This window comes from Rissa tridactyla, chromosome Z, assembly GCF_028500815.1.
Source record: "Rissa tridactyla isolate bRisTri1 chromosome Z, bRisTri1.patW.cur.20221130, whole genome shotgun sequence".
NCBI lineage: Eukaryota > Metazoa > Chordata > Aves > Charadriiformes > Laridae > Rissa > Rissa tridactyla.
This window is the reverse complement of record NC_071497.1, coordinates 51,240,834-51,267,469: the sequence shown is the minus strand read 5'-3', so window position 1 is coordinate 51,267,469 and position 26,636 is coordinate 51,240,834. Positions and strand designations below refer to the sequence as shown.

The 26,636-nt window shown below is 35.9% G+C and overlaps 1 protein-coding gene across 7 annotated transcripts in view; it reads left to right on the top strand.

Moving 5' to 3' along the window:
• Window positions 1-26,636, top strand: part of CNTLN (centlein) — a 195,718-nt gene that overhangs the window by 66,511 nt on the left and 102,571 nt on the right. For all 7 annotated transcript variants that reach the window (XR_008463858.1, XM_054186070.1, XM_054186071.1 and 4 more), the window contains 3 exons: window positions 1,546-1,731; window positions 15,477-15,647; window positions 23,926-24,051. Coding sequence is in view for 6 of the 7 variants with exons in the window: in XM_054186070.1 (XP_054042045.1) it covers window positions 1,546-1,731; window positions 15,477-15,647; window positions 23,926-24,051 (483 nt within the window). In the remaining variant the exon portion in view is untranslated. The remainder of the gene's footprint in view (window positions 1-1,545; window positions 1,732-15,476; window positions 15,648-23,925; window positions 24,052-26,636) is intronic.

Genomic DNA, 26,636 nt, shown 5'->3' with positions numbered 1-26,636 from the left:
TATCTGGACTTTGAATTAATTGTGCCTGAGAGACATGATCTCTGATCTGCTTTGGAAATAAGCAAGAAGTAATTTACTTTGTCCTGTGTGGATTTTGAGAGCCCATGGGAGAAGAAAATGATAGGAAGAAGGAAAGGAAGCGAGATTATTGTTTGCAAATTTCTCACACTGTGTTAGGTAGACAATTTCCAAATCTAAAAGTTGTGATTGTTTTTCAGAGCTTTTAGCTTCTAAGGAATGTAAGCAGATGAAAGGGAGAAAGAAACGTGTGATTTAATTAAAGCTGACAAAGAATAAAACGAAGGGTAAAATAATGTTTTTACAGGTAAAATTACTTGTGTCAGTTCCTTGTACTTATAAACATTATTGATAGATTTGGAAATTCTGATTTTAATACTTAATTAGTTTCTTGTGGGTGGAATGGCAGAAGTGGATTTTCCAAAGAAAACTGTCAGCTGTGGAAGTACATGCCTTCTACAGATTATTTTATGGTAGAAGAAATAGTCAGAGGGAATATTGTATATTTTGAGAAAAAAAGGACAATCAAGGGAATGAAGGACTGAAAGGAGAGAGGAATGTATGCTTAGGTAGTGAAGCTGTGGAATCATGTATTTCCTTCAGAATCTGTACTGTTGTTTGTTCAACTACAGGTTTATTTTTCAAACTGTTTTTTATATTTTTCTAATAAAATGCTGATTTTCTTTTTAAACAGTTTTCAGATGTTTCTATTGAAAAAGAAGGGTAAAAATAGAGGGATGGGATGATTGTTAAGTTTTGCAAGTTTTGCAAGTTATTCATGCAAAATAAGTTCTTTTTGTCAGTTAGATGGTATGTACTGCTAGTTATTACTTAGGTGTAGTTCTAGAAATTCTTCATGTGTATGGAATCTCTTGTAAAGCGATTGCAGAATATATACAATATTCTGATTTCAGCAAGAACAGTTGAGCAACAGCCAGGGATAAGAACTTCTAATATCATCTCTGGGTTTTATAGTTAATGTCAAAAAATTTCCCACAGAATAATTATTTAAAGAACCATTTTACACTTCATACAATATGCAGTCGGCATTTGTGAATTCACTGTATTGCTATCCAAGCTATATTAAAAACGTTAATTTCATTCCCAGGACAGACATTTCAATTTTTTGCCTAATATTAATATGGGATTGTTTTTTTTCTTTTGTGTTTTCTGTATTTTATATAAAATATTGAAGAAGTAAAATAAATACCAATTTTCAGGTGTCTCTTTGTGGCATAAATGCTATAAAGAAGCAACTGAAACTGATAATATTCTAATATAAGTTCTGTTTTTCTGGAAAAACTTCTTTTAAACTTAAAGTTTCAGTGATTTTACAATCACTATTTTCAAATGTATGGTGCATGACAGGAGGCAGGAGGACAAGAAGTACAAAAGAATAGTTAAAAATAAGAGGATGATCTTTGTGGATAAGTTACTTAAATTATACTTTCTCTCATCCTGTGTTTATATGTCTGTCTACACTGAAGTTATTTTTAATGCTGTTATTTCTTTTTTCCCCTCTCATAGCTTTATAATGAATTGACTTCATGTTTTGAAACTGTTAAAACAAGTGAAATTCAACTGCAGCGAAACTGTGCCTTGCTTCAGGATCAGTTACTTGGAAAAGATGAGAAGATTTGTCAGTTACAAGAGGAACTTCAGCAGGCTCATGATGCTTTAAATCAGGATTCTTGCCCAAAATGTGAAGTACAAGTGAGTCCACTTCTAGAATAATAAAATTTGTTTCCTCCTGCTTTAAACTAAGCTTTTGTACCGGATTTTTTTAAAGGAAATTACAGGTTGTTCGTCCTTTTTTTTAACAAGAAAAACTGTGCAACTATGCTGCTGCAGTAATGTAACTATTTCTGCTGTTGCTAATAGAAGGTACTTCATAATTACATCTGTCCTGGGAAAAAATGTGATTAAAGTTTTCAGTATTCAAGATGACTCTTAACTTATATTCTCTAACAAAGACACCAAAAATAAAAATAAAATCAAAGTGATTTTGTTCCTGTAAGCAAATTTCTAGAAGAAATTGTGAAGTTTCTGAATTTCCTCTGTGAAAGTGAAATTTATTGGTCCTGATTAGTTTAATTGTTCCTGACCATTCAACTAAACTTCAGATCATAGATCCAGAGAAAGCATTATGGTATGGAGAAATATTTGTGTAAAAATTTCTAAGCTTTAATATGCCATTTGGAATTATTATAATAAGTTCATCACTCTAACAGGCCTCTAACTTTTCAAGTGTGCCAGATCTTACGCGTATGGCCTTGACATTTTCCAAAGTCCAATTTATGACCTAAAGTGAGTTTGAAAGTCTTTGAAATTATCTACCCACAATGGTTTTGTAGACTCTCTTGCTTAGTTTCTTCCATAGATTTGTCAATGAGATGTAGTTATGTGTTTCAGTTTTACGAAAACTGAAACTCTTTCCCTTGATTAAGCAGAGAAGGGAAAATAGTTAAGGTTGTAATGCTCATTAAAAAGTAGATTTGTAATCAAGGATTCTGTTCATGAGTCCAAAGGAGTTTGAATATTAAAAAAATCACAGTGTTTTATTTCTCAAAACCAAAAAAATCACAGAATGCAGTATCTCCTGGTTGTGTTCATGGGGGTCATTCCAGAGTTAATGTTCCAACTTTATCCAGAGTATTACTTAAGTGTTTATCACAAGATTCTTAACCCATATTTTGTATGATTTTTACAGTTTCCCTTAATCTAATGATTCGATAATTTTCTTTCACAAATGACAAAACACATTGTTTTAATTCTTTCTTGTGGAGTGTTGTCCTCTTGATACATTCTTGAACTTTTACTGAATCTTAGAAATAATTGGGTTTTTTCTTTTAGAAGATTTTGTAGGATTTTTTTAAACATTATAAATATAAAATTACTCTCAAGCTGTTTCTGTTCTAAACACAGCTTTGGATCATGGTTTTTCAATGTTCAGACTGTATTTCTGAGTACATCATTATGCTTTCATTATCTTGTATTGCTCTGAAGAGTTTTTGGCAGTTTATTTTGTCAGACTATTTTTTTTTTTTTTCATAAAAGCTTTTATTGTATCTCTGAATTATATTTCCTGAGGTTAAGGAGGCCTTTGTTCTCTTTGTGAAGTGATGTTAGAATGCTTTCCTCCATGTACAACATCTGTATTGTCTAACCTGGATATTCTGTGACAGTTTATTATGCAGTTGCACCATATCCCATGGAGATGTGAAGTAAATATTTGTCATCAGCTTTTGTCTTTATTATTCTGAATAGCTTAGTAGTATTAGAAAACTTTGTTACTGCACTACCCTCCTGCCTATCTGTAATTTTTGAACATGTGGGACACCGCAGGTGACTTTTTCCCTCTGAGTAAACTAAGCATTTATTGCTATTACTTATTTCTCATAATTAAAGCAAATCTTTAATGTAAGATTTTTACTCCCCTTAAAATACAACAGTTGGTTTTCTTTAAGAGCTCCTAATGTGGAGCTTTGCTGAAATCCATTTCAAATCCAAGCAGACTATTTCACTCGGATCAATTTTTTTTACTTCTTAAAAGAACTTGAGGAAATTTCTGACATTAAAAGTAACACTATTTTAGAAGCTACTGACAATCTACAGTTGGTGATTCAACTTTATACTTGATTTCCTTTGGATGTTTTAGATTAATCACATCCAGTGTGGGTGAATTGTTACTATTTCTTTTGTTGATTTATTCTGTGACTCCTTCTAGTGCTACCTGAACTTGAAGTACATCAAACAGTATGCTCCATGTAAATTAGGATCCAAATGTGAAGCAGTCCTAAATTACTTAATGGTGAACATGGGTCCAAATAGTTATTTGGAAGAGTATACTTGTCGTGATTATAGGTTTAGTCTGACCTTTTGCAGAAATATATCAGTTGAACATTATGTGATCTGTCACGAGCTCAGTCAAATACTTACCAATGCTAGTGGAGAAGACATGATAGGAAGCAAAAGCAGACAACTTCTGATAATGAACGTAATAGAGTAAGCTAAATGACATGTATGAACCTTTATTTTTCAGTATTTATTTTTCTGTAAATTAGCCTTAAACCTGTCTGTGATGGGACAAATGACTAGTGTTACTGAAGCAGCCTCAGGGAAGGGAATGTGTGTATGTATTGTCCAGGGTTGCTAGGCTTGTAGGAGAACCAAGGCGTTAAGCAGTGTGTGCTTGTGTGCTTAACATGCTTAATATTTTCTCTTAACTGGCATCCTTCCATTCTGCTGTAGCATTTTGATGACAGCCAAATTTCCCATTACCAGCTTTACTATCTTGCAAAAATATTAGAAAGGTAATCATTATTGTGTGGTTACACAGCTGAGATTTCTGCAGGGGAAAAAAGTGATTACCTATCATTACTTCTATGACCTGTTAGATAACCAGAATCCTGGTTGTTTGTGCAGTTCTGAAGTTAAATGTGATTGAGAGAACCTCCTTCTTCAGAACTCATTCTGCTGTCTCTTGACTACAACATCAGTAAAACAGGATGGATTTGGAATAGAGTCTTAATTAACAGGACATGAAAGCAAAGGAGGCATCCATTAGTTCTCCTGTCACCATTTTTTAAAACAATCCTTCCTAAAAAAAGAAGTTGGTTTAAATGACAATTGTATTTCTGCAGTAAAGTTCTGATTTCTTGAGCACGTTCAGATCTGTACTTTGCTGGAAGTCCGTCCTATGGGACATGCTAACAGTCTGTTGACACCACTAATGTATCTCCCTCAGACTTTGCCTAGCCAGGAAGATTATACATCAGTGTTGCATATGTTAGCACATACTTTTTCCTGGATTTAAACTTTTCTTGCTGTTGAAATTACATCGTAATCGGGCAAAAATAAGTTTTATTTTATTGGCTATATTAGAAAAAATGCCTCCGTTTTCTTTCATTAAGGGGACAGTATGACTTCTATAATGTTGGAATCTTATTCTAGTCAATATGGCACTTCTGTTGGTGAGGGCAAACTTTTGGTTGATTTTGACTATTCTGGTAATGTGTGTGATGAAGAATTTGGATCTGCTTTACAATAAATTTCTATTTACATTTTAGTATGTGTGCATTCAGCAGCTCTCACATACCTTTTCTCTGATCAGAGAAATTAAGCATCTCTGAATTTGGAAGTCTGTTTAGTTAGATCTATGATCATGCTGCACAGTAAAATAGCAGATAACAAAAACATTTTAAATAGTTTTCAAAACACAAGCCCATGGGATTTGATTAATTTCATCTCATGTAATTGCTGCTTTGGTTCTGTTTCATTATTGGTGTTCATTTTTAGCTTTGAGATGTATACCATACATTTAGTCATACTGTTAGTATACCATAACTATTACCCATGTGAATAGTAAATATTTAAGTATGTTTACTGAACAGAAGCAGTCATTTCTGTCTTGACTCCTACTTTTCATACATGTGCAGACATCAAAGACAGTATTAAGAGATGATACTTGATCAAAGAACAGCAATTAACAGACATTTAAATGGTTTTATTTGTAACTGCAGCATCTGACAGGTATGTGCATTCTACCTAATACAGAATTCAATCGCACTTTTATAATAGTATCTTCATTCCTCATTATGAAGTTTTTAAAAGGAGTCATAATAGAAGATGCTAGTAAAACAATGAAAGTAGATATTGCACACAGATGTAACTTAAGATTATTAGGAAAAAAAATGGTGATTTGTAACTAAAATAAAAAACCGAGTTTAGAAAGATTTATATGAGAAATACATAAATATAATGTTTCAAGAAAAACTGCATCCGTTGTTGCCATGCAAAAATCCTTCAGGTCTTATCAGAGTGTGACTTGCTTGTTTTCTAACCTTAGTATTTTAGTGATTTCTGTTTATTAGGCTCATATAGTACAATCTTTAAAATACTGATTTTCATTGAAATATAAATGGTAAAAATTAGTTGGAAAGGGTAACTCTCATTTATTTTAGTGGTTCTATATTTTGTCCAGTATACTTAGTATTGCAATATGAATGTTTAAAGTCTGCTTTTGAGGCTTAATTTTCTGTTTGTTCTTAATCACACAGCATAACAAGAGGAAGATAACCTGTTCAAAGTGTTGTGCTGTAAATTTTATTTTATAGATTGGGATCATTTCAGTTACTGAAACTAATTCTTAAAAAAAATACTTTTTATATTACATTTATTTAGGCTTTATTTTAAGTTAGAAGACTTAGCCATTTAATTTATTTACATTAGATGTTTCTCAGTCTTGCGCCCCCTATGGGTCAAGGCTTGCCACAAATATCTTCCAGTTTTTAGAAATATTCAATTCATTAAAAAAGCATTAAAATTGATCACAAAGATCTCAAAATGTAATTTAATAAATTAACAAATACTGTAGTAAAAAGGTATTTGTATAGGACAAGATGACATGAAGTCATAGTAAACATTTAGAACTATGTAATACTGCAGCACATTGTTTGAGGAAGGCAAAAGACTACCACTGTTTGCTTCAAGGCTTAGGGCTTGAAGGGAGTAAAATGGAACTGAAATTGACCAATTTAGCAGCACAACTTACTGAGTAAATAATTAGTCTTTAATGGTGGAAAATATCAATAACATTTTTCAAATGGTTGTGTTCCCTTAAGCTGCAAACTGTTATGTGGAGATTATTGCCTTTATACTAAAGGCAGGTATAGATTGTAGCTTGTAAAGTTAAATTTGCTGCATATTTAAATGTGTTTGTAATAGAAAAGTACTGGTATTTTCTACTATTTGCAATACCTAGATAAGTATAATATAAACTTTAAATTTTAGACACATGTCATCTTCAATAGTAATGATGTCATTTTAATCTTATTTATATATTTTTATAGCAAATTTAATATGGTGTCTTACAGGTAAACACTTTTTTAAAAACTAGTATAAGTGTGTCTCTGATTCTTGGTCAAAGAAGCAGTAATTTGTTAGTTTCCAAACTTTTTTTTTTATACCAATATGTTATGAAACTACACTTAAAATATCTTGTATGTGTGTCTTTTAAACAAGGTGAAAAGGATAAAATACAGGTCTTTTTCCAAGCAGTATTATTATTTTTCTGGAAAGTCCTTGTGTTTGAACTGCACAATTCTGTGATAATACAGACAGGTACAAAGGAGTTTGTACCCTGTGGTTCAAGCCATACCCTTGTCCTCAGAAAAGATGCATGGAGTTTTAACTGTCTAACAGATTCTGTGAAGTCATTGTTGCTATTGGGACCACCGTTTACTAGCACTTGATTGCCCTAAAATGCAATGTCAGTTACAGTTGGGTGTGTTTTACTATGACAATTTGGGACTCCACCTGCAATGTTGTAGGTGTGCCAGGATGCAGGTAGGTATTGTCTATAAAACAAGGAATAATGGTTTTGTGCAGCTTCTGAAATTATTTTTTTTAAAAAGGAAAGAAATGCACTGTACTTTAGGAAGGTACTGCATAACTTTTGAAAACTAATCTACATCCTGTTCTAGAGTGTTAAAAGGACAGAAAGGAAAAACTGGATCCAGTTTTGAAGAACAGTTTAATTTTAATTTAGTTTAGTTTGACATTCCATTTACCTATTTTCAAAGTCTAATAATCAAAAAGGACCAAGATACTGAAAATGTGGGGTTTATAATGGAAAGAGCAACTCAACTTTAACTACTCTATAGCGGCACTATTCATGCCGCTGTAATAAAACTTAAGAACGTTTAGTGATTTTTTTTCCTACAATTATTCAAAATTACATTACCCTTACTGAAAACTGAATGGCTTTTAGTGGATTAATTAAACTGTAGCTGGTTTGCCATCTGGGTGCCGCTTGTTTAGCTGCTTTCTCACAGAAAGATTTTTCACTGAATACAGAATATTTTTTTGTTAGAAGACAGCTGCAAGACAGTAATTTCTAAAATAGAAATGATATATGGACTATTAATTGTTATCAGGTTAAATTTTGGGTTATGCAGAGGAAAGTACTTGGACATTTCTTTCCAATTTTCAATTTCTTCCCATTTGTCTCCCTTCCCCCCGACCCCAACCCCCCCCATTCCATGTTACAAAATGCACAGGCTCTTAAAATATAAAATCTGTTTATAAATGTACGAGAAAATAATTATATTTTACAGCAAGATCACCCATGACATTATGTTGGAGTCCAGGGTATAGGCTAGATGCAGAAAAGAAAAAAAAAAAGGGGAAGGGGGAATTAACTAAATCTGATTTTTATGGCTCAAGTGGTTTCATTAAATTAGAGTGCTGTGTGCTACTGTTCATTAATGAACTTGTGCCATATGCTTTAACTGTTCTGGTCAATAGCTGATAAAGAAAGGCTTGTGTTTAAAAAAAAATGGATAAAAATATCTTTGTGATGGGCTTTTATCAAAGGACTTACTTTGAATTCAGTAACTACTACTGAGGCAATATGGCTCGCAATTTGCGACCCAAAGGTAGTCATACATTATTGGAATACAGCCTACTGCGCTTCACATTACACAGATGTGAAGGCCTGATTATAGCTGCTTCATAATTAACAGTGATCCGATTTGTTTTGTGGCATAAATGGTGCATGTGTAGAACATTAGCCATGGCACTCTCATTCAAATTCAACTCAAGGGCTCAGCGGCAGGCGGGTCACGAGCTTCAGGGAGTAGAAGCACAAGCTCCTCCATATGTTCTTGCTGCATCTTACTATGGCTATGAGTGCAAGATAAGTTCCCCAAAGAACCTAATCGTGTTCTGTAATTACAGCGCGGCTTTCTGCTGGCTAGAAATGAGGGAGAAGCTAAAACACTCCCTCATCAGATAATTTGTAAATTACTTTACATGGCGGATGCCTAACTCAGTTGGTTTTCAACTGCTGAAATTATAAATAATTGTAACAGATGTGGCAATATGGCTGGCCTCCAATAAATGAGGCCCTTGATAATTTGGCCGACCCTTTGACAGGCCAATTTAATAAAATGTGAACAAAATCTTCTTGCTAATAATTTATCATCCCTTTTCCCAATAGAATAAATTTAATTACCCTAGCAGTTAACAAGGTCACACCCAGATGCCAAACTCGGCTACAGTTTTGATAATGCAATCAGGAATTGAGAGGTGATGACAGTGTTGTTGTTTTTTTCATTACCTGGCTTCACATAAACACAGGTGGCGTAGCTTTCTTGTCAGTTTTTAATAATTACAGGCTATTATGGAATGCATAGTTAGCAGATTGAAAACCACACTTTAGTGAATTTGTTTGAGTATGATTGAGGTTCTAATGTACAGAGATGATAATGCATAACAAGCACAGTCCCTAGTTTACACCATTAGTGCACAGGTTTGATTTTTACTTGTGATAATAGTGTAATAGTTCAGCAGACAACAAAGTTGCTTTTTTGGAGCAATCTCACCATCAGATGCAGGTTTATGTTTTTTGCTTTCTAGTACCGAATCTGTAACTCAGAAAAATGTGCTTTTTTAAACTTACCTAGTAACCAATATATATATCTTAAAATATCTTAAAATCTTTGAAGAAATACTGTCTTCATTTTGGTGTAGTTAGTCAAGTAAAACCTTCCAGTAACTAATTAATAAGCTCTTTAAAAACTAAAATGCTAGATAAGATGCCCTAAAAAAAAACAAAACACCAAGAAAAAGCCATTATACTTGAAACTTTTAAGTGACAGTTGTAAAGTATTGCTTCCGAGAGTATAAAGATATGAAATACTTTAACCAGCAACTCCTAGGGATTCTGTAGTGTTACATTCTATTTCTAATGTCTATTAATTGTAATGCATTAGAGCACATAGTACTGATGTTTTCAACTGCTACTCTGACCAGTTTTATGAAAAAACTGCCCCGTTTTATTGTGTACTTGCAACTAAAAAGTGGCTGCTCCAATAAATGCATGGGGAAATGAATTTAACAAAAAGGCTTAATGAAATCCAGCCTTATCTTGAGACTTTCTGTGATGATTCTTCTAAACATTTTTTTCCAGACTACAAAATTTTTTTCTTATCTTGTAACTGCATATTTTTCCCAATAATTTGGAACATTAATTTTATAACAAGAAGTCTAATTCCCCTAATTAATATAATAAATCATTCATACCTGGTTACCTGGTTTGGGGAATCTTTCTGATGTGGTGGCTGCATGGTGTTCATAAAGGGATTGCATCCTTCTTTCCCCTGCCTGTTCTTCTCTATTACATGACCAGAGTGCTCTTTTTTATGTGATATAAATTGTGTGTATTTTGGAAGATGCCAAACATCTAGGTGAAGAGGGTGGATAGATGCTGGAAACCCTTTCACTGGCTTCTAGCCCCTTCTGGGAACTCATGGGGACACATGAGATCAAGGCCCAGCCTGGGTAAGTTTCTTTTCAACAGTTAGTTACTGGTGCCCATCCTAGAAGTTCCGTGCAGTAAGTACAGATGAGACTGTGACAACTGGATTTCCAAGCTGTAAAAAGAGCTTGCAAAGGATGCTGAGTTGAGCATTGCCTCTGACTTAGCTGCTCAGCTAGCGGACTCAGTAATGGAGTAAGAGGAGACCCGGGAAGTGATTCTTATTTCTCATGTATTAACTGTTTCTGGACATTTCCGGCATCATGGCTTTGCATGGCATACGGCACTGGATTCCTGGAGTTTAACTGGAAGAAAACTTTGGGGTATGGTTCATGGGCCATTTGGTTGCCATAGGTCACAAATGCTGTTTCCTAACTCAAGTATTCTGGTAAAGGTGTGCTTGTTTCCTCTAGTCTGAGCGGTGTGTGTAAACTTTGTTGTGTTGCTGAGAGAAGAGATATTTTAGTGACTGTATTCCTATTGGTCAGTTTGTTGTTGAAGCAGGGTGAGCTTGCATCTCCTTACAGAAAGACTGTGCAGGCTTTTTCTGTCTCCTAGATGGTGATTTTGGTATTCTTAGCACAGCTTTGTCCTGAGGAAATTGAGGAGGAGCAGGAGTACACATAAGGCCATGTTATTAGTTCTGAAGCTCTTAGATACCTGTTCCCTTGACACCTGCTCTCTTTTGCTGGTTCAGGAAAGTCATACAGAATAGAAGTATGATGGAGCATAGCTGTGTTTTCTCCATATTGTTTGGTACTGTTTGTGATCTCTGACAACAGGGGCATTGAAAAGGTGGCATCCCTTCCCTAAGTACAGTGTGGATAGCTCCCCTAGTGGTACAGCTTTGTGGCAAAGATGGTACTTATGCTTCATCTTAATTAATGCACACAGAAAACATCAGCTGTGTCTTACTTCAAAAAGACATGTAAGCATAAGAGAGGTAGGAGATCTGCTTGGTAGAAAGAAATGCTTTCTTCATTGTATTTGTTGTTTAAAACATAAATAAGCCATGACATTTATTTGGAATATAAGTTTTGCATGTTAGATTGGGTTTTAGTGTGAAAAAATTATGTATTTTTGTGATAAAATAGCATATGATATAAGCTGATTTTGCTAAGTGAAAGAAGGAAACCATTATTCTGTTACGCTAGACTTAGTAATGCAGGTAGAATCTAATCTAAGATGTTAAACCTGAGAGAAAGCCTTCATTTCCTGCACTCAACATGTAGATGGATAGACTGTGAAGAGGGTCAAGATTATGTGTACACTGAAATGATTATCTCATGGGAATCTTGGTTTTAGACATAGGCTTCAGAGTAGGCTTTAGGTAGTGAACCTTTATGGAACTTTTCGTTGAGGACAGTTCTGAGACAGAAGCTGTGGAAGAACCTGGTGCTGCCTCTTAGTATGTGACTTTTTTTTATTTTTCTGGATTGCAGATTTCTGATTTTCACTGTGAAAGTGGCCTACATTCTTCATACAGAGCTTGAATGTAGAAGGTTTTCTGCAGTCTTGAAACACAATATTGTGCTTTTTTTCTGATGTAGGATTTTTAAATCAGAGCTACGTTATAGTCCAAATTATTTGCCATGTTGGCCTTATTAATTGTAATATTTCCCTTAGTTCTTAGATTAGAGTTCAGATGTAAAGCTAGAAAGTGAAAAGTGAAGAAAAGGTCACATTTCTTTCCAAGGATCTGACAAAATGACACTTCTTTCTTCATGCATAAATCTTGGAACTCTGAGTTGTTCATAGAGTCATATTTTTTACAGAAGGAATTGAATTTCTCATAATAGCCAAATCTTTTCACTGAATAATTTGGTTTGGGTCATTTTTTTGCTCTTAACCAAGGATACCTGAAACATAATGGTGTAGTAATATAAAGTTAAATATACATGAATCTGAAACAAAAGATCAGAGAGAGATTTCATCTAGCTTTCTGTCTTTGGAAGATCTCTTTTCATGTTTTAAAAATTCATGTTTAAAAATTATCGTGATATTTGAGTAGACAAAGTCTTCTAGGCTAGGAAATGTAGAAGAATATTTACCAAATAGTGAAGGATATGTTAAATTTAACAGAAAATGCTACTCATCTCTTCTTAAACTGGAGTTCATTGGTAAGCAAAACCTCGATTTTTAAATGGATCTCTTCAGGTTACATTTGGGTTCTTAGAATTCCTGAAACTGAAGACACTTCACATGTGTACTTAAAAAACTGTTTTGAGGGTATTGTAGACCCAGATTATATATCAGGGTCTGTATTGTTAAAAGTGATCTGCTGAATATTTTGATGGTAAAAACATAGACATTTTGAGGTATAAGTTAAGATCTAAGACTGTTTGTTTTCCAAGAAATATGTGTGTATGCATGTGCACACAGACTGTTGTAAGAGTTTTATTACAAAATGTGCCTTTACAGTATTTTAATTTGAAATAAGTATCACTGCATGGTAATTTCTGGAGATCTCTTTTGGGAGAAGAAAAGAGTAGGAACCCCCCCCCCCCCAAATAAATGAAGAACACAGTTCATATATCGGTCCTATTAAAGTCAGCAGCAGAACTTCATTGACATAGAAGAGCAAGGATTTGATATAAGTTGTAACTCTTAAATGTATTTACATTTCAAAACACTCCGCATTTCATTTTTGAAAGAAGAAATTAAAAAGTAGTGATACAGTAAGAAGCTAATCATTAGCTAAATTTGTCCAATTGTCATGGTTTAAAAGTCAGCAACATTTGGCAGTTGTAGACTTTTTAAACTAGGGGTAATACGAATTAAAATAATTATAACAGATTGAAGCTGTTGATTCTTTTTTTTAGTTACTAATGTAATTGTACAACTTATGTTACATGTAGAAGTCTTTTTTTACATACAGCTGAGAAATCAATAAAATGGGAGAAGTTGGTAGGTTTATTTCTCTTTCTAAATAAGAAAAAATAAAGATCAAGTGAAAAAAAGTAATTATGTACCTTAAGTATAACTACATCTTCCTTATCTACTGGCACTGTTTCTGTCTTCAAAGTTTTGTTGAATTTTTTTTCCCTTTTTATATAGTGCTAAGGTTTTGCTCAAATGAACAAAAAGCCCAACTTTCTTTTAAATGTTCTTTTCAATGCATGGGTTTGTCTACTCCTCATTTTTCTATTTTCATTTTTTTTTTCCTCTGTGTAGAGTTTTCTTTTAGTTATAAAATGGCCTTTTTCTGATCATAGGTGGAAATGACATCTGTTTGCAGCTACATATGGCCTAAATTATGCAAAATGAACAACAGAAATTATTTAAGGAACAGTCAGCAAAAGCATGGGCAACTTTTACTCTCTGACAACTTTCCTGTACTTGTTTGCGGTGTGAGGAGTTGTACTTTTTCTGAAATAAATGCTTGGTATTTCTAATTTGGGATTTATTTGTAGAAGGTGTGAGTTTATAGTACACTTTATGAAAAGCTTCATATTCTGCATAGAAGGAAATAAAATGGCTGTGCCCATTAATCTGTTTCTGTCACATACTGAGTTTACTAGGGTGTTTGCTTGATTGTTTTTAATCAACTTTGGACCATGTCATTTCTTGATTGGCATGAATTTGGAGATTTTTTTTGGTTTCTTTTTTTTTGTCAGTGTACCTGATTTGTTTTACTTGGGGCATACCAGTAATTGAGGGAGCAGTAACAAGTGTTAATTGTACCAAATTCTTTCTTCCCTATTGAAATGAGTATTTGTCTTAAGAATATTCTCAAACAGTTGCAAGCAAGTCAGGTTGTCAGAACTTTGCTAATTACAGGAAGTATGTGTAAAATAAAACTTTTTAGTCAGTCTTGAGAAAGTTATCTCCTGGATCAAGCTTTGTCGACTTTACTGTTTCCTAGCTGCTTGCCATTGCTGTCAGAGCACCACTGGCAATAGAGGTTTCATGAGTTTGCCCTAATCAGTGCAATACAAGGTCAACCGGGTCAGCTCAAGCCACTTGCATTGACTTTTTAAACTAACCTGCCTTTTTATTTGTGCAATCGGTTAGGGAAGGAGGAGGGTTTGCACCATCCCTTCTTTCAGCAATAGTGTCGGGGTGCTAACCTCTAGCTGCCTGCATACACTGAACATCTGGGAATTAAGTTATCTTTGTCTGGCACAGCTGTTGCAAGGTGAATGTCTGTCCCCAGCCGTACAGCACTGTGGAGGACATTTGAGCTAAAGCATTTCTCTTTGTGATTGTCACAGGCTGCCACAACAGGCATATCACTGTTGCTCATGCTAAGCTAACAATGTTTTGCCTTGTGGTTGTAACGCAGTGGGGTGTGATCACAGGCAGTTAATGATAATTCAACTGACAAAGAGTAATTTATCAAGCCATGGTAACTTGACTGTTCTTGGTCATGTGTACGCACGTGAGTCCACTATTGGACATCAGGAATTTGACCTAAAGATAAGTGGTACCAATGAAAATGTGTCTTTGGTCTGAACATGTTTTGTAACGGGGCCAAGGTGAGCTGTGAATGGATTGATAGCTGGGAGGGGTCCTGGAATTCAATGGCACGATAAAACAACATATCTGCCTTGAGTAACACTGTGATCTAGAATTACTGTCTGTTTTTTCTATAAGTCTTCAGTTTGATCACAACATTTGTGTTGTCTGAGTTTATGGGAATAGTGGATACATGTTGTAAATTTACATTAAAGAGGTACTTTTCTGAGGCAGTTTTTGACTGAGAATATCTTTCTTGACAGAATATGCAGTTGAGTTTTTTTTCACGATGTTTGATAGACCAGTTATATTTACCAACTTGAAATTTCACCAGAAAAAAGTCTAGGAGATGAAATATTTTGTCAAGAAATTTTGACAGCATGTGAGATACAAAGTACCATAGTTGTCCAGAAGAAACATCTACATAAAACAATCATTGTTAAGACTGTAAATTTGGATTTGGAAAATATGGTGGTAGTGTGAAAATGTTTAGTTAACACTTTGAGGTCTGGTTTTGATTATGGATTCTTGAGTCATTTATGAAAGCAGAATTATTTACAGCTCTCACACATTCCTTGTGTGGTAATGTTGTGTTTCTTTAGACAGATTTATTTAAATGGTATGTTATGCTTCTGATTTTTTGTTACTAATGTAATATACCTCTACTATCATTTTCTAGGTATTTCAACAGCCTTCTTTAAGTGAGCTAGAGTGTCTTATTACAATGCAAAAATCTGAAATCGAGCTTTTACAGGAAAAATTGAAAAAGGCAAGTCTTAACCTAGCAGAGCATAATTTGTACGCTACAGATACTCTGGAAAACAATATAAGGACTGGAAGAAAGCATGAGGTAGGATAATTTTATTGTCTTGTGTATTTGTGTCTAAGTCAGGCTGGTAAAGCCAAACATTTTTGCTCAAGGGTCCAGATAATAATTTTAATATCTGTTGATGCTGCTTATAATTCTGGAAGCTTGTTTGAATAGTTCTTGTGTTATCTGCCAAAGACTTGTTAAAATAGCTGTTGGGAGTAGAAGGTTTTACCTTATTAAATACTGAATAAGGGATTCTTAATTAAATGAAATATTTGAAGGATAAATTCTTTGTAGGTTTGTTAAAATGAATATTTATCAGGTATTTTGTGGTGTTTATCAGAATGACCATCTTTCCCTGGAAGGAAAATGAGAGGAATATAAATTGTTATTATTATGATTTTATAAATGAAAAAGATCTTTTTTTCAAATTCTTGATTTTTAAGGTATAATGTAATATTTTTTCTATGAAGAATGATGATGTCCTTTTGAAGTTTATAATTTCAACTTTTTATTACCCTGTATAGTGCCGGGCTGCCTCTTTCATGATGACTTGGTGTTAAATTTGGGCACCAGGTAACAGTAACAGCTATAAACTATAGCTAATGAAATAGATCTAGAAATAATTCTATGGCTTAAATTGATTTATTTAATTAGCCTAAGTCATGATGTTTTGCAGTGTATTCAGGCTCTTCCTCATCTGAAATTATTTTTTTCTTGTCATTGTATAGAATATGGGCAACATGGAAGAGATTTTTGTAGCAAGGAAGCAAATAGGAACATGCTCCTGTGTGGTATAAATAGTCTATGAAGGTGGACTGTCATGTTCTCCTTCCTTAGAAATCTCCTGGTTTTCACACATTTGATGTCTCATAAAATTTCCATTGAGAACTGCATAGCTTGTTTGTTTCTCAATATCCTGCACTGTACGCTATTTTTTGGGAAAAGACATATTTTAGAACATATTTTAGGACATATTTTAGAACATATTTTAGGACCCACTCTGGAGCAGTTTCATCCTAAAGGACTCCATCCTGTTCAATGTTGGAGCAGGGCAAAAGTGTAAGGAGGGAAGAGTGGCTGAGAGGAGCTGTTATGGACTGACTGTAAGCCCCCCCTATGCCCCTACACTGCTCAGGAGGCGGTAGAAGAGGCAAGAGTGATGGAGTGAAGTTGAGCCTGGGAAGCAGGGTAGGGGAGAAGGTGTTGGTTTAAAATTTTCTTTATTTCTTGCTACCCAAATCTATTTTAAGTGGCAATAGAGCCTGCCCGTGATGGTGAATGGTATGCAATCTCCATTTATTTGTCTCAACCCATGAGCTTTTTGTACATATTTTCTCCCCCTGTCCTGCTGAGGGAGGGCGGGTGAGCAGTTGAGTGGGTGTTTGACCCTTTGCCAAGGTTAACCCACCATAATGTCAGTTCTTGTTTACTCAGGATAATGTAAATGAGAGTACTGTGTTTGTCATGAACTGATCATTGTGTTAGGAATAAAGCAATTACACTCCTTTGAGTAAAACTAAATGCAAACTTTTAAATCCTATTGTAGAGAACCTTTTCCTGTTTGGATATATAGATGCAAGTCATGGTCTTTCCATACCCAGGCTTTTTCACATGTTCACGCAATACGTTTTTTAATAAAAACTTTTGGGAACTAAATTGACAGGCTACAAATCACAGAATCACACATAATCACAGAATGGAAGGGTTGGAAGTGACCTTCAGAGATCAACTAGTCCAACCCCCCTGCGAAAGCAGGTTCAACTAGAACAGGTTGGACAGGAATGCATCCAGGCAGGTTTTGAATATCTCCAGAGAGGGAGACTCCACCACCTCTCTGGGCAGCCTGTTCTAGTGCTCTGCCACCCTCAAAGTAAAGAAGTTTTTCCTTATGTTCAGACGGAATTTCCTGTGTGCCTCTTGCCTCTTGTCCTGTCACTAGGCACCAGTGAAAAGAGTCTGGCCCCATTGTCTTGACACCCATCCTTTAGATATTTAAAAGCATTAATGAGGTCCCCTCTCAGTCTTCTCTTCTCCAGGCTAAACAGGTGTCTTAGCCTTTCCTCATAAGATGTTCCAGTTCCTTGATCATCTTTGTAGCCCTCCACTGGACTCTCTCCAGTAGTTCCTTGTCTTTCTTGAACTGGAGAGCCCAGAACTGGACTCAAATTTGGACACAAATTTGGACTCAAATTTGGACTCAAATTTGGACACAAATACTACAGATGTGGCCTCCCCAGGGCAGAGTAGAGGGAGAGGATGACCTCCCTCAACCTGCTGGCCACACTCTTTTTAATGAACCCCAGGATACTATTGGCTTTGGCCACAAGGGCACATTGCTGCCTCGTGGTCAACTTGTTGTCCACCAGAGCTCCCAGGTCCCTCTCTGCAGAGCTGCTCTCCAGCAGGTCAGCCCCTAACCTGTACTGGTGCAGGGGGTTAATCCCCCCTAGGTGTGGGACCCTACACTTGCCCTTGTTGGACTTCATGAGGTTCCTCACCGCCCAACTCTCTAGCCTGTCCAGGTCTCACTGAATGGTGGCACAGCCTTCTGGTGTGTCAGCCCCTCCTCCCTGTTTTGTGTCATCAGCAAATTTGCTGAGGCTACACTCTGTCCCCTCATCCAGGTCACTGATGAATATGTTGAACAAGACTGGACCCAATACTGACCCCTGGGGAACACTGCAAGTTACAGGCCTCCAACTAGATGCTGCGATGCTGATCACAACGCTTTGAACTCTGCCATTCAGCCACTTCTCAATCCACCTCACTGTCCACTCATCTAACCCACACTTCCTAAGCTTACCTATGAGTTTGTTATGGGAGTGCATTGCTGAAGTTGAGCTAGACAATGTCCACTGCTCTCCCTTCATCAACCCAACCAGTCATTTCATCGTAGAAGGCTATCAGATTGGTCAAGTATGATTTCCCCTTGGTGAATCCATGTTGACCACTCCCGATAACCTTCTTTTCCTCTACATACTTAGAGATGAAATCCAGAATGAACTGTTCCATCACCTTTCCAGGGATGGAGGTGAGGCTGACTGGCCCATAGTTTCCTGGGTTGCCCTCCTTGCCCTTTTTGAAGACTGGAGTGACAGTGGCTTTTGGCAAATTTTTTCTATTTAGGCAAAACAGTACGGAAAATTGTAGAAACATTCCGACTTTAGGACAAAATACACATAAAATAGAAACGGTAGTCCTGATGCCCTTATTGTAAAGTACTTTACTTTCCCTTACAAAGAAGTATCTTCCCATTACCTTGTTGTTCAGTCTTTTATGACAAAGGTATTCATGACAGAAGTTATTAGCACATGATTTGACAGGAAGAATATCTTGGATATAAAATTGTTGTTTTACAATGATGATTCTTTTGGCTTCACAAAGACTTTGTCATGCTAACCCTTCATCCCCCTTATGTGCATTCTCAGGATACAAGAAATAAATGAGCATGGGATCACTTCTGATCAGAATGACATTGCTTTGATGAATTTCTGCTCTAAAAAGCCAATGATTTTAAAAGAAGAAATAATTGGAAAGGTGTGAAAAAGAAGGGCCTGGGAGAAAACCGAAACTTGCCATCAGTGTGAATTGGGATGTGTGGCCACATGGCTGTATGCTTCCACCTATGTTTGGTTCTGCAGAATCCAATGATATATAGAATCATAGAATCATAGAATCTTCATGGTTGGAAAGGACCTTTGAGATCATCGATTGCAACCATACACACACAAAAAAAACCCCAAAGCCCCAAAAAAACAAACCAAAAAACTACAATCTCTGCCACTAGAGCATGCCCTGAAGTGCTACATCTAGATGTTTCTTAAACACCTCTAGGGATGGTGACTCAACCACCTCCCTGGGCAGGCTGTTCCAGTGCCTGACCACTCTTTCAGTAAAGTAATTCTTCCTAAAATCTAATCTAAACCTCCCCTGCCACAACTTCAGACCATTTCCTCTGGCCCTGTCATTATTCACCTGGGAGAAGAGGCCAACACCCACCTCTCTCCAACCTCCTTTCAGGTAGTTGTAGAGGGCAAGGAGGTCTCCCCTCAGCCTGCTCTTCTCCAAACTAAACATGCCCAGCTCCCTCAGCCTCTCCTCATATGACCTGGTCTCCAGACCCCTCCCCAGCCTGGTAGCTCTCCTCTGGACACGCTCCAGCACTTCAATGTCCCTCTTGTACAGAGGGGCCCAGAACTGAACACAGTACTCGAGGTGAGGCCTCACCAGTGCCGAGTACAGAGGCACCATCACTTCCCTGCTCCTGCTGGCCACGCTATTCCTGAGACAAGCCAGAATGCTGTTGGCCTTCTTGGCCACCTGGGCACACTGCTGGCTCATGTTAAGCTGGCCGTCCACCAGCACCCCCAGGTCCTTTTCTGCTGGGCAGCTTTCCAGCCACTCTTCCCCAAGCCTGTAGCATTGCTTGGGGTTGTTGTGACCGAAATGCAGGACCCGGCACTTGGCCTTACTAAACCTGATACAGTTGGCCTTGGCCCATCTATCCAGCCTGTCCAGGTCCCTGTATAGAGCCTTCCTACCCTCAAGCAGATCAACACTGCCACCTAGTTTGGTGTCATCTGCAAACTTACTGAGGGTGCACTCAATCCCCTCATCCAGATCATTGATGAAGATATTAAACAAATATATACACCTATAGGCTAGTGCTGTTTTTGTGAATTGCAGAAATTCAAATCCCTTGCCTAGAGTCATACAGCATAATACAAATAATTCTGCGAGACTTATGATGTGGTGGTTAGAAGCTTTGCTAAATGTGCATTCATGGTGTCATTTTTTATGATACTCTTAAATCTGTACTTAAGTCTGTACATAGTCCAGTCTCTGTGGAAAGTAGTACCACTGAGTACTGTTTTGTATAAAGTCAATTGCTAAGCTCTTCCTGGAGCTTAAACTTTGTAACTTTGTGAACGATGTGTGATTTCTGTTACCTGATTAAACTGCCATCCATATGTCTGCTGTAGTCCAGTAACACAGCCCTTGTTTTTTTACAGCTAAACTTTCCCATTGTATGATGCATGGGAGTTATAATTGCCTTTTATTATATACATTCTGTAGCATCCTTCTAAGTCTATAATGTCAAGATATTAAAAGGGATGAGTTAAATTGCAGTATTGATAAAGTTCCTATTGAAACATAGTGAATTAGAATTTGCCGTTTTTCCTCTCCAAAAAAACCCACCTGTTTCTGTTTCTTCAACTGATAAAAAACATTAACATTTCTGCCCGCCGTCTTCAGTGATGTATCCTGGCAGACATTGATCTGATTTGTGTGTACAGAAAAGTTATCCAAGACATTTCAGTAAGAGTTCTGGTTTCCCTTGTTTGCTTTGTTTTTTTGACTTGTTTTGGGACTCTATCCAGCACAAAACCTGTTGAATTCAAGAATGTGACTATTTCCAGCTTTGTTCCATGGTGTCTTTCATGGATGCAGACGGCTAACAGAAGGTTGTTTAGAAAGAGGCATCTTTTCTTTTTCTGCTTCCTGTACCTCTGTTAACAGTTAATGTGTGTCCCACTCACTTAACAGCTGTTTCTTAACATTAAATCTTCTGTCACAAAGTTTCATATCTATTAATATTACAAAGCCTGTTTATTTCTGGTTTTCTGCTATTTGACTTAGTCTTTTGTAAACATGTTTTAGGGTCATTTGATGAAAAGTCTGCTGTTGTTACCCTTTACTTACTTGGATTGACATTCTTTGCTCATAAAACTGGACTTTTTCTTACTCCTAAACATTTAGGAAATGTTTAAAGCATTACAATTTGCGTATATATTTAATACAGATATGTCTAAATTTACTGTAGAATTTGAGGACTGAATTAAAAATTAAACACTTAAACCTAGCAGCAGCAGCAGTAAAGTTTGCAGTTGTGAGAAGGGTGTTACAGATGCCATCTTCCAAATTGAGTTTTGCAGCAGCCCCAGGCAATCTAATTACAGTGTATTTTACTACACGGTCTCTTCTGTCTTGGTAGGAAGATTAAACTGTTTGCCTTCTTAGCAAAGATTGCCTTCAAACTACCTATGTGCCCAGACCCAGCTCCTTCTCTCCAAAGGCCTCTAGTCTGATCACTAAACAGGTAAAAACACATCCAAACAATAGAATGTTTCTCAATGGACATCACCAATCCCACCCCTTCTCACAGGGAATTATTTTGGTGTTGATGAGTAGTTAGAATTTTTCTCTGTTTTTTTCCATACCTTGTCCTGTGAAAAAGATTCACAGCACAATCCCAGGTACCTATATATATATATGTAATATATATGTACATATATATAAAAAAATCCTGTTGTGTACTCATTGTATCTGATCACCTTTGATAAAAGCAGCATACATTTTGCTGTTTTTTTTTTTTTTTTTTTCTTTTCTCCATTCCTCCATGGTGTCTCTCTACCTAGTTATTCTTAGCAGTCTGGTGCTGTTTGGTCCACTTTTTTTTTTCCCTTTGTTGTCCTTCTCTTTGGCAACAAATGCAGTGCTTTGACCTTTTATTCCTGATTTCAGAGAAATCGTGTATTTTCCAAGTCTTCTGTGTACAAACATAGAGTTTAACTAGTAAACATTTATTGAAAAAATAATGCATTCTCAATTTTTAAGAAAAACTAATATGGGTATGCAATAATTAGGAAACGTGTAGAACAGGAGTTTTACTTAAGATATTGGTCTTATTCAAGAAATCTGGGACTTTAAAGATGAATACATTTTGTGATATGTTGGTCTTGGGATGTTCTGTGGCAGACACCTGAAAGGCATAAAATTGTTTTTGTGCAGTGTTAAAATCTTTACTGATTAGTATCAGCATCTACTAAGTGAAGTAAACTTCTGGATATCTCTACCAGAATTATTAGGAAAAAATGTAGATATTTCAAAGAGATCGACTCTTAATCAGTACAGTGTTACACTGACAATATGAACCCATAAATTTGGAAATATTATTTTCAGTGTTCATTAAAACTTTCTTCCAGTTTCTTCTGTTACATAAAGGAATTGTCAGGAATATAAAAGTATGTCCATTTGACATTCAGATTTTAAATGTACTAAAATTCTTTCCAAGTGTTAGTTTTGTTTTGTGTGTGTGGTTTTTTGTTGGTTTTGTTTTGTTTCGTTTTGGTTTTTTTTTTTTTTTTTCCATCTTATTCGGGCACATTTCAGAAGCAAAAGAAAACTAAAACCAAATGACAAAATTACCTTGGCAATATTTAAATTCTTAAATATGTGATATTATTATTTTCTGATATTTCATGGTAATTTTTTTCCTCCATTTTGGAAACCCAGACAATTTAAAGTGAAAGTGTGGTATACAGTGTCTTGTAAACATTTTAAACTGGAAGGTAATGATCAAAGAAAATAATGCCAGTTGCTAATTGCGATTCTCTTTAAATTAATTTAATGGAGTAGTTAAAGTGCTGAAATATATAGTATTCAAGAAGACCGTATCCTGAATTCCTTTTGTTGTAAATCAGTTATTTTACAGTCAAAATGGCAGCATGCAACAACAATAATCACAATTAATCTTAATTTTTTGTTTGACTTTAGGTATTTACGTAATAGTATTTTACCTTTTCAGTATTAAGCGTGTGTTGGTATTTCTCTGTCCTTAACCAAAGTTATTCAGAAAATCAGTAAGTCTAATTTGATGAGGTCTTTCTTTCTTTGCCATAAGGACATATGACATGAAATGAACAAGAAAGCTGCCCAGTTTAAGTGTTACTTTTGCATATTCTTTCTCCAGATTGCTATATGAAGCTGTACATAATATAAACACATATTCTTGTCTCTAGTTAGTCACATTATAGTTAATGACCATATGGTCATTATGGTATAAGATCTACTGTCTGTTGTATTTATATTCCTCAAGCATATTGTTCCTTCAACTTCACAGTGTGTTAAACTATTTCAAAGGGAAAAAAATCCTTTCCCTCTTGTTTCTGGTTGTCCTATCAAGTGTAACCTTGGACCCTTATAGAGCAATTAGACCAGCCTCTATCCCCTCCTTTGTAATGAGGTTTCTTGCATTTCTGAGTCTATAACCCTTTAGTCTTCCCTAATGGGACATCATTATTCTGAAAGAAACAATGTAAATGTAAATGAATATTCTCATTAACGAGTCACAGAGAAACCTTTAGTGGTAGCGCTGTGGTAATTCTGCTTGTTATTTCTCTGGTATTCCATGCAGATTTTTTTTTTTTATAATTCATTATTAGTATTCAAAATTACTTCTTCTTTAATTCTGCATGTCTTTCATAATCCAGTGTTCCAACTAGTTCAACCATGTCCTTGTTTTATTCTCCAGGAACCACCTGTGAAACGTTCAAGGTCTCTGTCCCCAAAGAGCTCTTTTAGAGAGTCAGAGGAGCTAAGGAAGCTTAAAATAGCTGAAAGGAAGATTGAAAACTTAGAGAAGACACTACGGCTAAAGGTGAACATTAGAAAAATAAAAAAACCTTCTAGCTATAAGATTGTATAGATAAAGATATACCAAAATAAACAGGCATTTTAAAAATGCAAAATGCACCTATCGTTACGGACTGTAAGCGTGTTAGCATAAGAGAGCAGTCTCTATTAGTTTGCCATTTTCCTTTACTGCTAGGAATCTTGTATTAGTACTCCTGGAGTCCTACATAAGCCTAAATCGAACTGTCATCAATAATATGTGCTTATTAAATACATTTTCAAAATCTGTGTCTGAGAATACATATTCCAAGAAATTCATGTATTCATATAAAAGTGAAGCAGAAAGTACAAAGAAAAATTTTTTTTACGGTGAAGCCAGTATTTTTAAATGCTCAAGTCAATTACTTGAAACATATTTACCCCTTGTACTCTTAGAAGTTATGGCTCAGAAGTTGTTCTAACAAATGCTGTAAAAAAACCCCAACAAACACTGCCCCCCCCCCCCCCGCCCCACCCAACCTCCACAACCCTTGGTAGAAAAGCTTAATTGAGCATGTGTTACAATTTCCCATTTTGTCCATGTTTTATAGACTTTTTTTGGGGTTTTTTTGTTGGTTTGGTTTTTTACTTCAAAAATAGTACCTTTTGAATGACCTATTGGTTTCAAATTGCACCTCAGAATGCAAAACTCAATCCCTGAGTCATATTTTCTTAAACAGTTACATTTTGCACTCTCCTCCTTTTTTCTTTTCCTTCCTCTCTTCCCATCTCTTTCTTCTCTCCCTTCTCTTTCTTATGTTTGTTCAGAGTTATGGAATTTGAAAGATATTATCAGTACATGTAGCCTAAAGCAGAACTAGTTATATTGAACATAGTGTGATACATGTTGAGTAAATGAAAAAATCTGGGGAGCCCTACAAACCATAGTCCTGAGCTCCTGCCTCATGCAAAAGGACAATCACATGTAATAAGTCACTTTTAGAAAAAACATGACTGGGAATTATGTTTTAGCACAAATGCAAAAGTTTGTCACCCTGTATACTTCAAAATTTTATGTAGTGTCGTAACACATGACAATCATATGAACAGGAAAGAAGATTTAAACTTCAAACTCAGTCTTACAGGCCATTTGGCTCCTTGTTCCTGGGAGTCAAAAGATTAATTTTTTTTAGTTTTTCCTCTCTGTTGAGAAATCTAAGGTATGTCCTACCAGCTCTACCTGAGAACTGGCCTTTGGCAGGCCTCCTGTTTGTTACTCTTATTTGGCCTGTCAGACACTGATGCTACAGATTATTCTGGCGCTGTGGACCACAGCTGCTCCACTCTTGGCAGCAAAGCTCACACATCAGTGTGTATGGTTGTTGTCTTAAATGTTAGAGAGTTCCACAATTCTTTGTGTTTTCTTCAGGAAAGATGAGTGAAGAGAAGCACTCTGATTTTCTAAGCAGATAGATAGGAGAAAGGACTGTTATTCTCTCTGCATGACCTCATAGCATATTTACCATTCTCCATACTGTCTTTGTCATTTCTTCTGTTTAAGCATAATTTAGGAATATGTGCAGCTTTATTATTTTGCAAGTTTGGGATCTCTATTTGTCACAGCTGTTCATCCATGAGGTCTTTAAGGGCTAAATCTTATACCTCCCCGTGAAACTGAAAATATGAACTCCTTCTCTAGGAAACAGACTTGACTTCTTTAGCAGAATGCTTTAATTGATTGAAAAGAAGCTGTAGAGGCCTAGGTCAACATATTAAACAATGTTGTGGTGCTACATTCAGAATTCAGTGAGGCTATTGCCAGCATGACAGGGAACTCAGCTGTCATAACAGTAACATTAGAATAATTCTATTGGTAGTGTATGATTTCTTGATACTAACCTCCTTTCAGGCATTGCTTCCAATGAAGAATAATGCATGTGATTTTTGAAACACAGTAACTTGTGTTATTGCCTCATCGAGCAAAGTGTTGACTATATGATTACTTGAAATATACTTGCTCAGAAAAATGCTTGTTCTATCAATAAACATACTGGTGATGCATATCCTGAAGATGAAACTGTGACTTTATCCATCAGTCCTTCTAAAAAATTGGTAACAATTACAAAAAAGATGAACAGCTGTATTTATGGGGTTTTCAGGAACAGGAATATTTGATGCCCCAGTCAGTATTACAAAGGAACGGAAGAGGGCAAGGTCCCATTCATAGGATTTTCCAGTTCTCCTCAGCTGACTCACTTCTGGCCAAGGAAAGTTGGCTCTTACTGTCTTTATTGCTAATATGAATAGGGTAATCATGTAAATTCAGTCTGTCCATAGTTTTGGTACAGAATCAACTTCATTTCTGCACTCCAGGACATACTAAAAAGTAATAGAGTGTGCCTGATCGCACCCTTGTTTAGGGAAGAAAATGTCAAAGTAAGAAAGAAATCCTTGGAATGGATTTTGAATAACAAATTATCAAGCCAGTAATTAGAATGGTCCAAAGCATAAGTAAGTGAACGTACTGTTGGTCTTTAAGAAGTGGGTGGGATTTTGGTTGCCAAGATATTTGGTATAAACTAAGGATATATTTTCTTCTCCCATATTATGTTTCCAGAACTGTGATCCCTG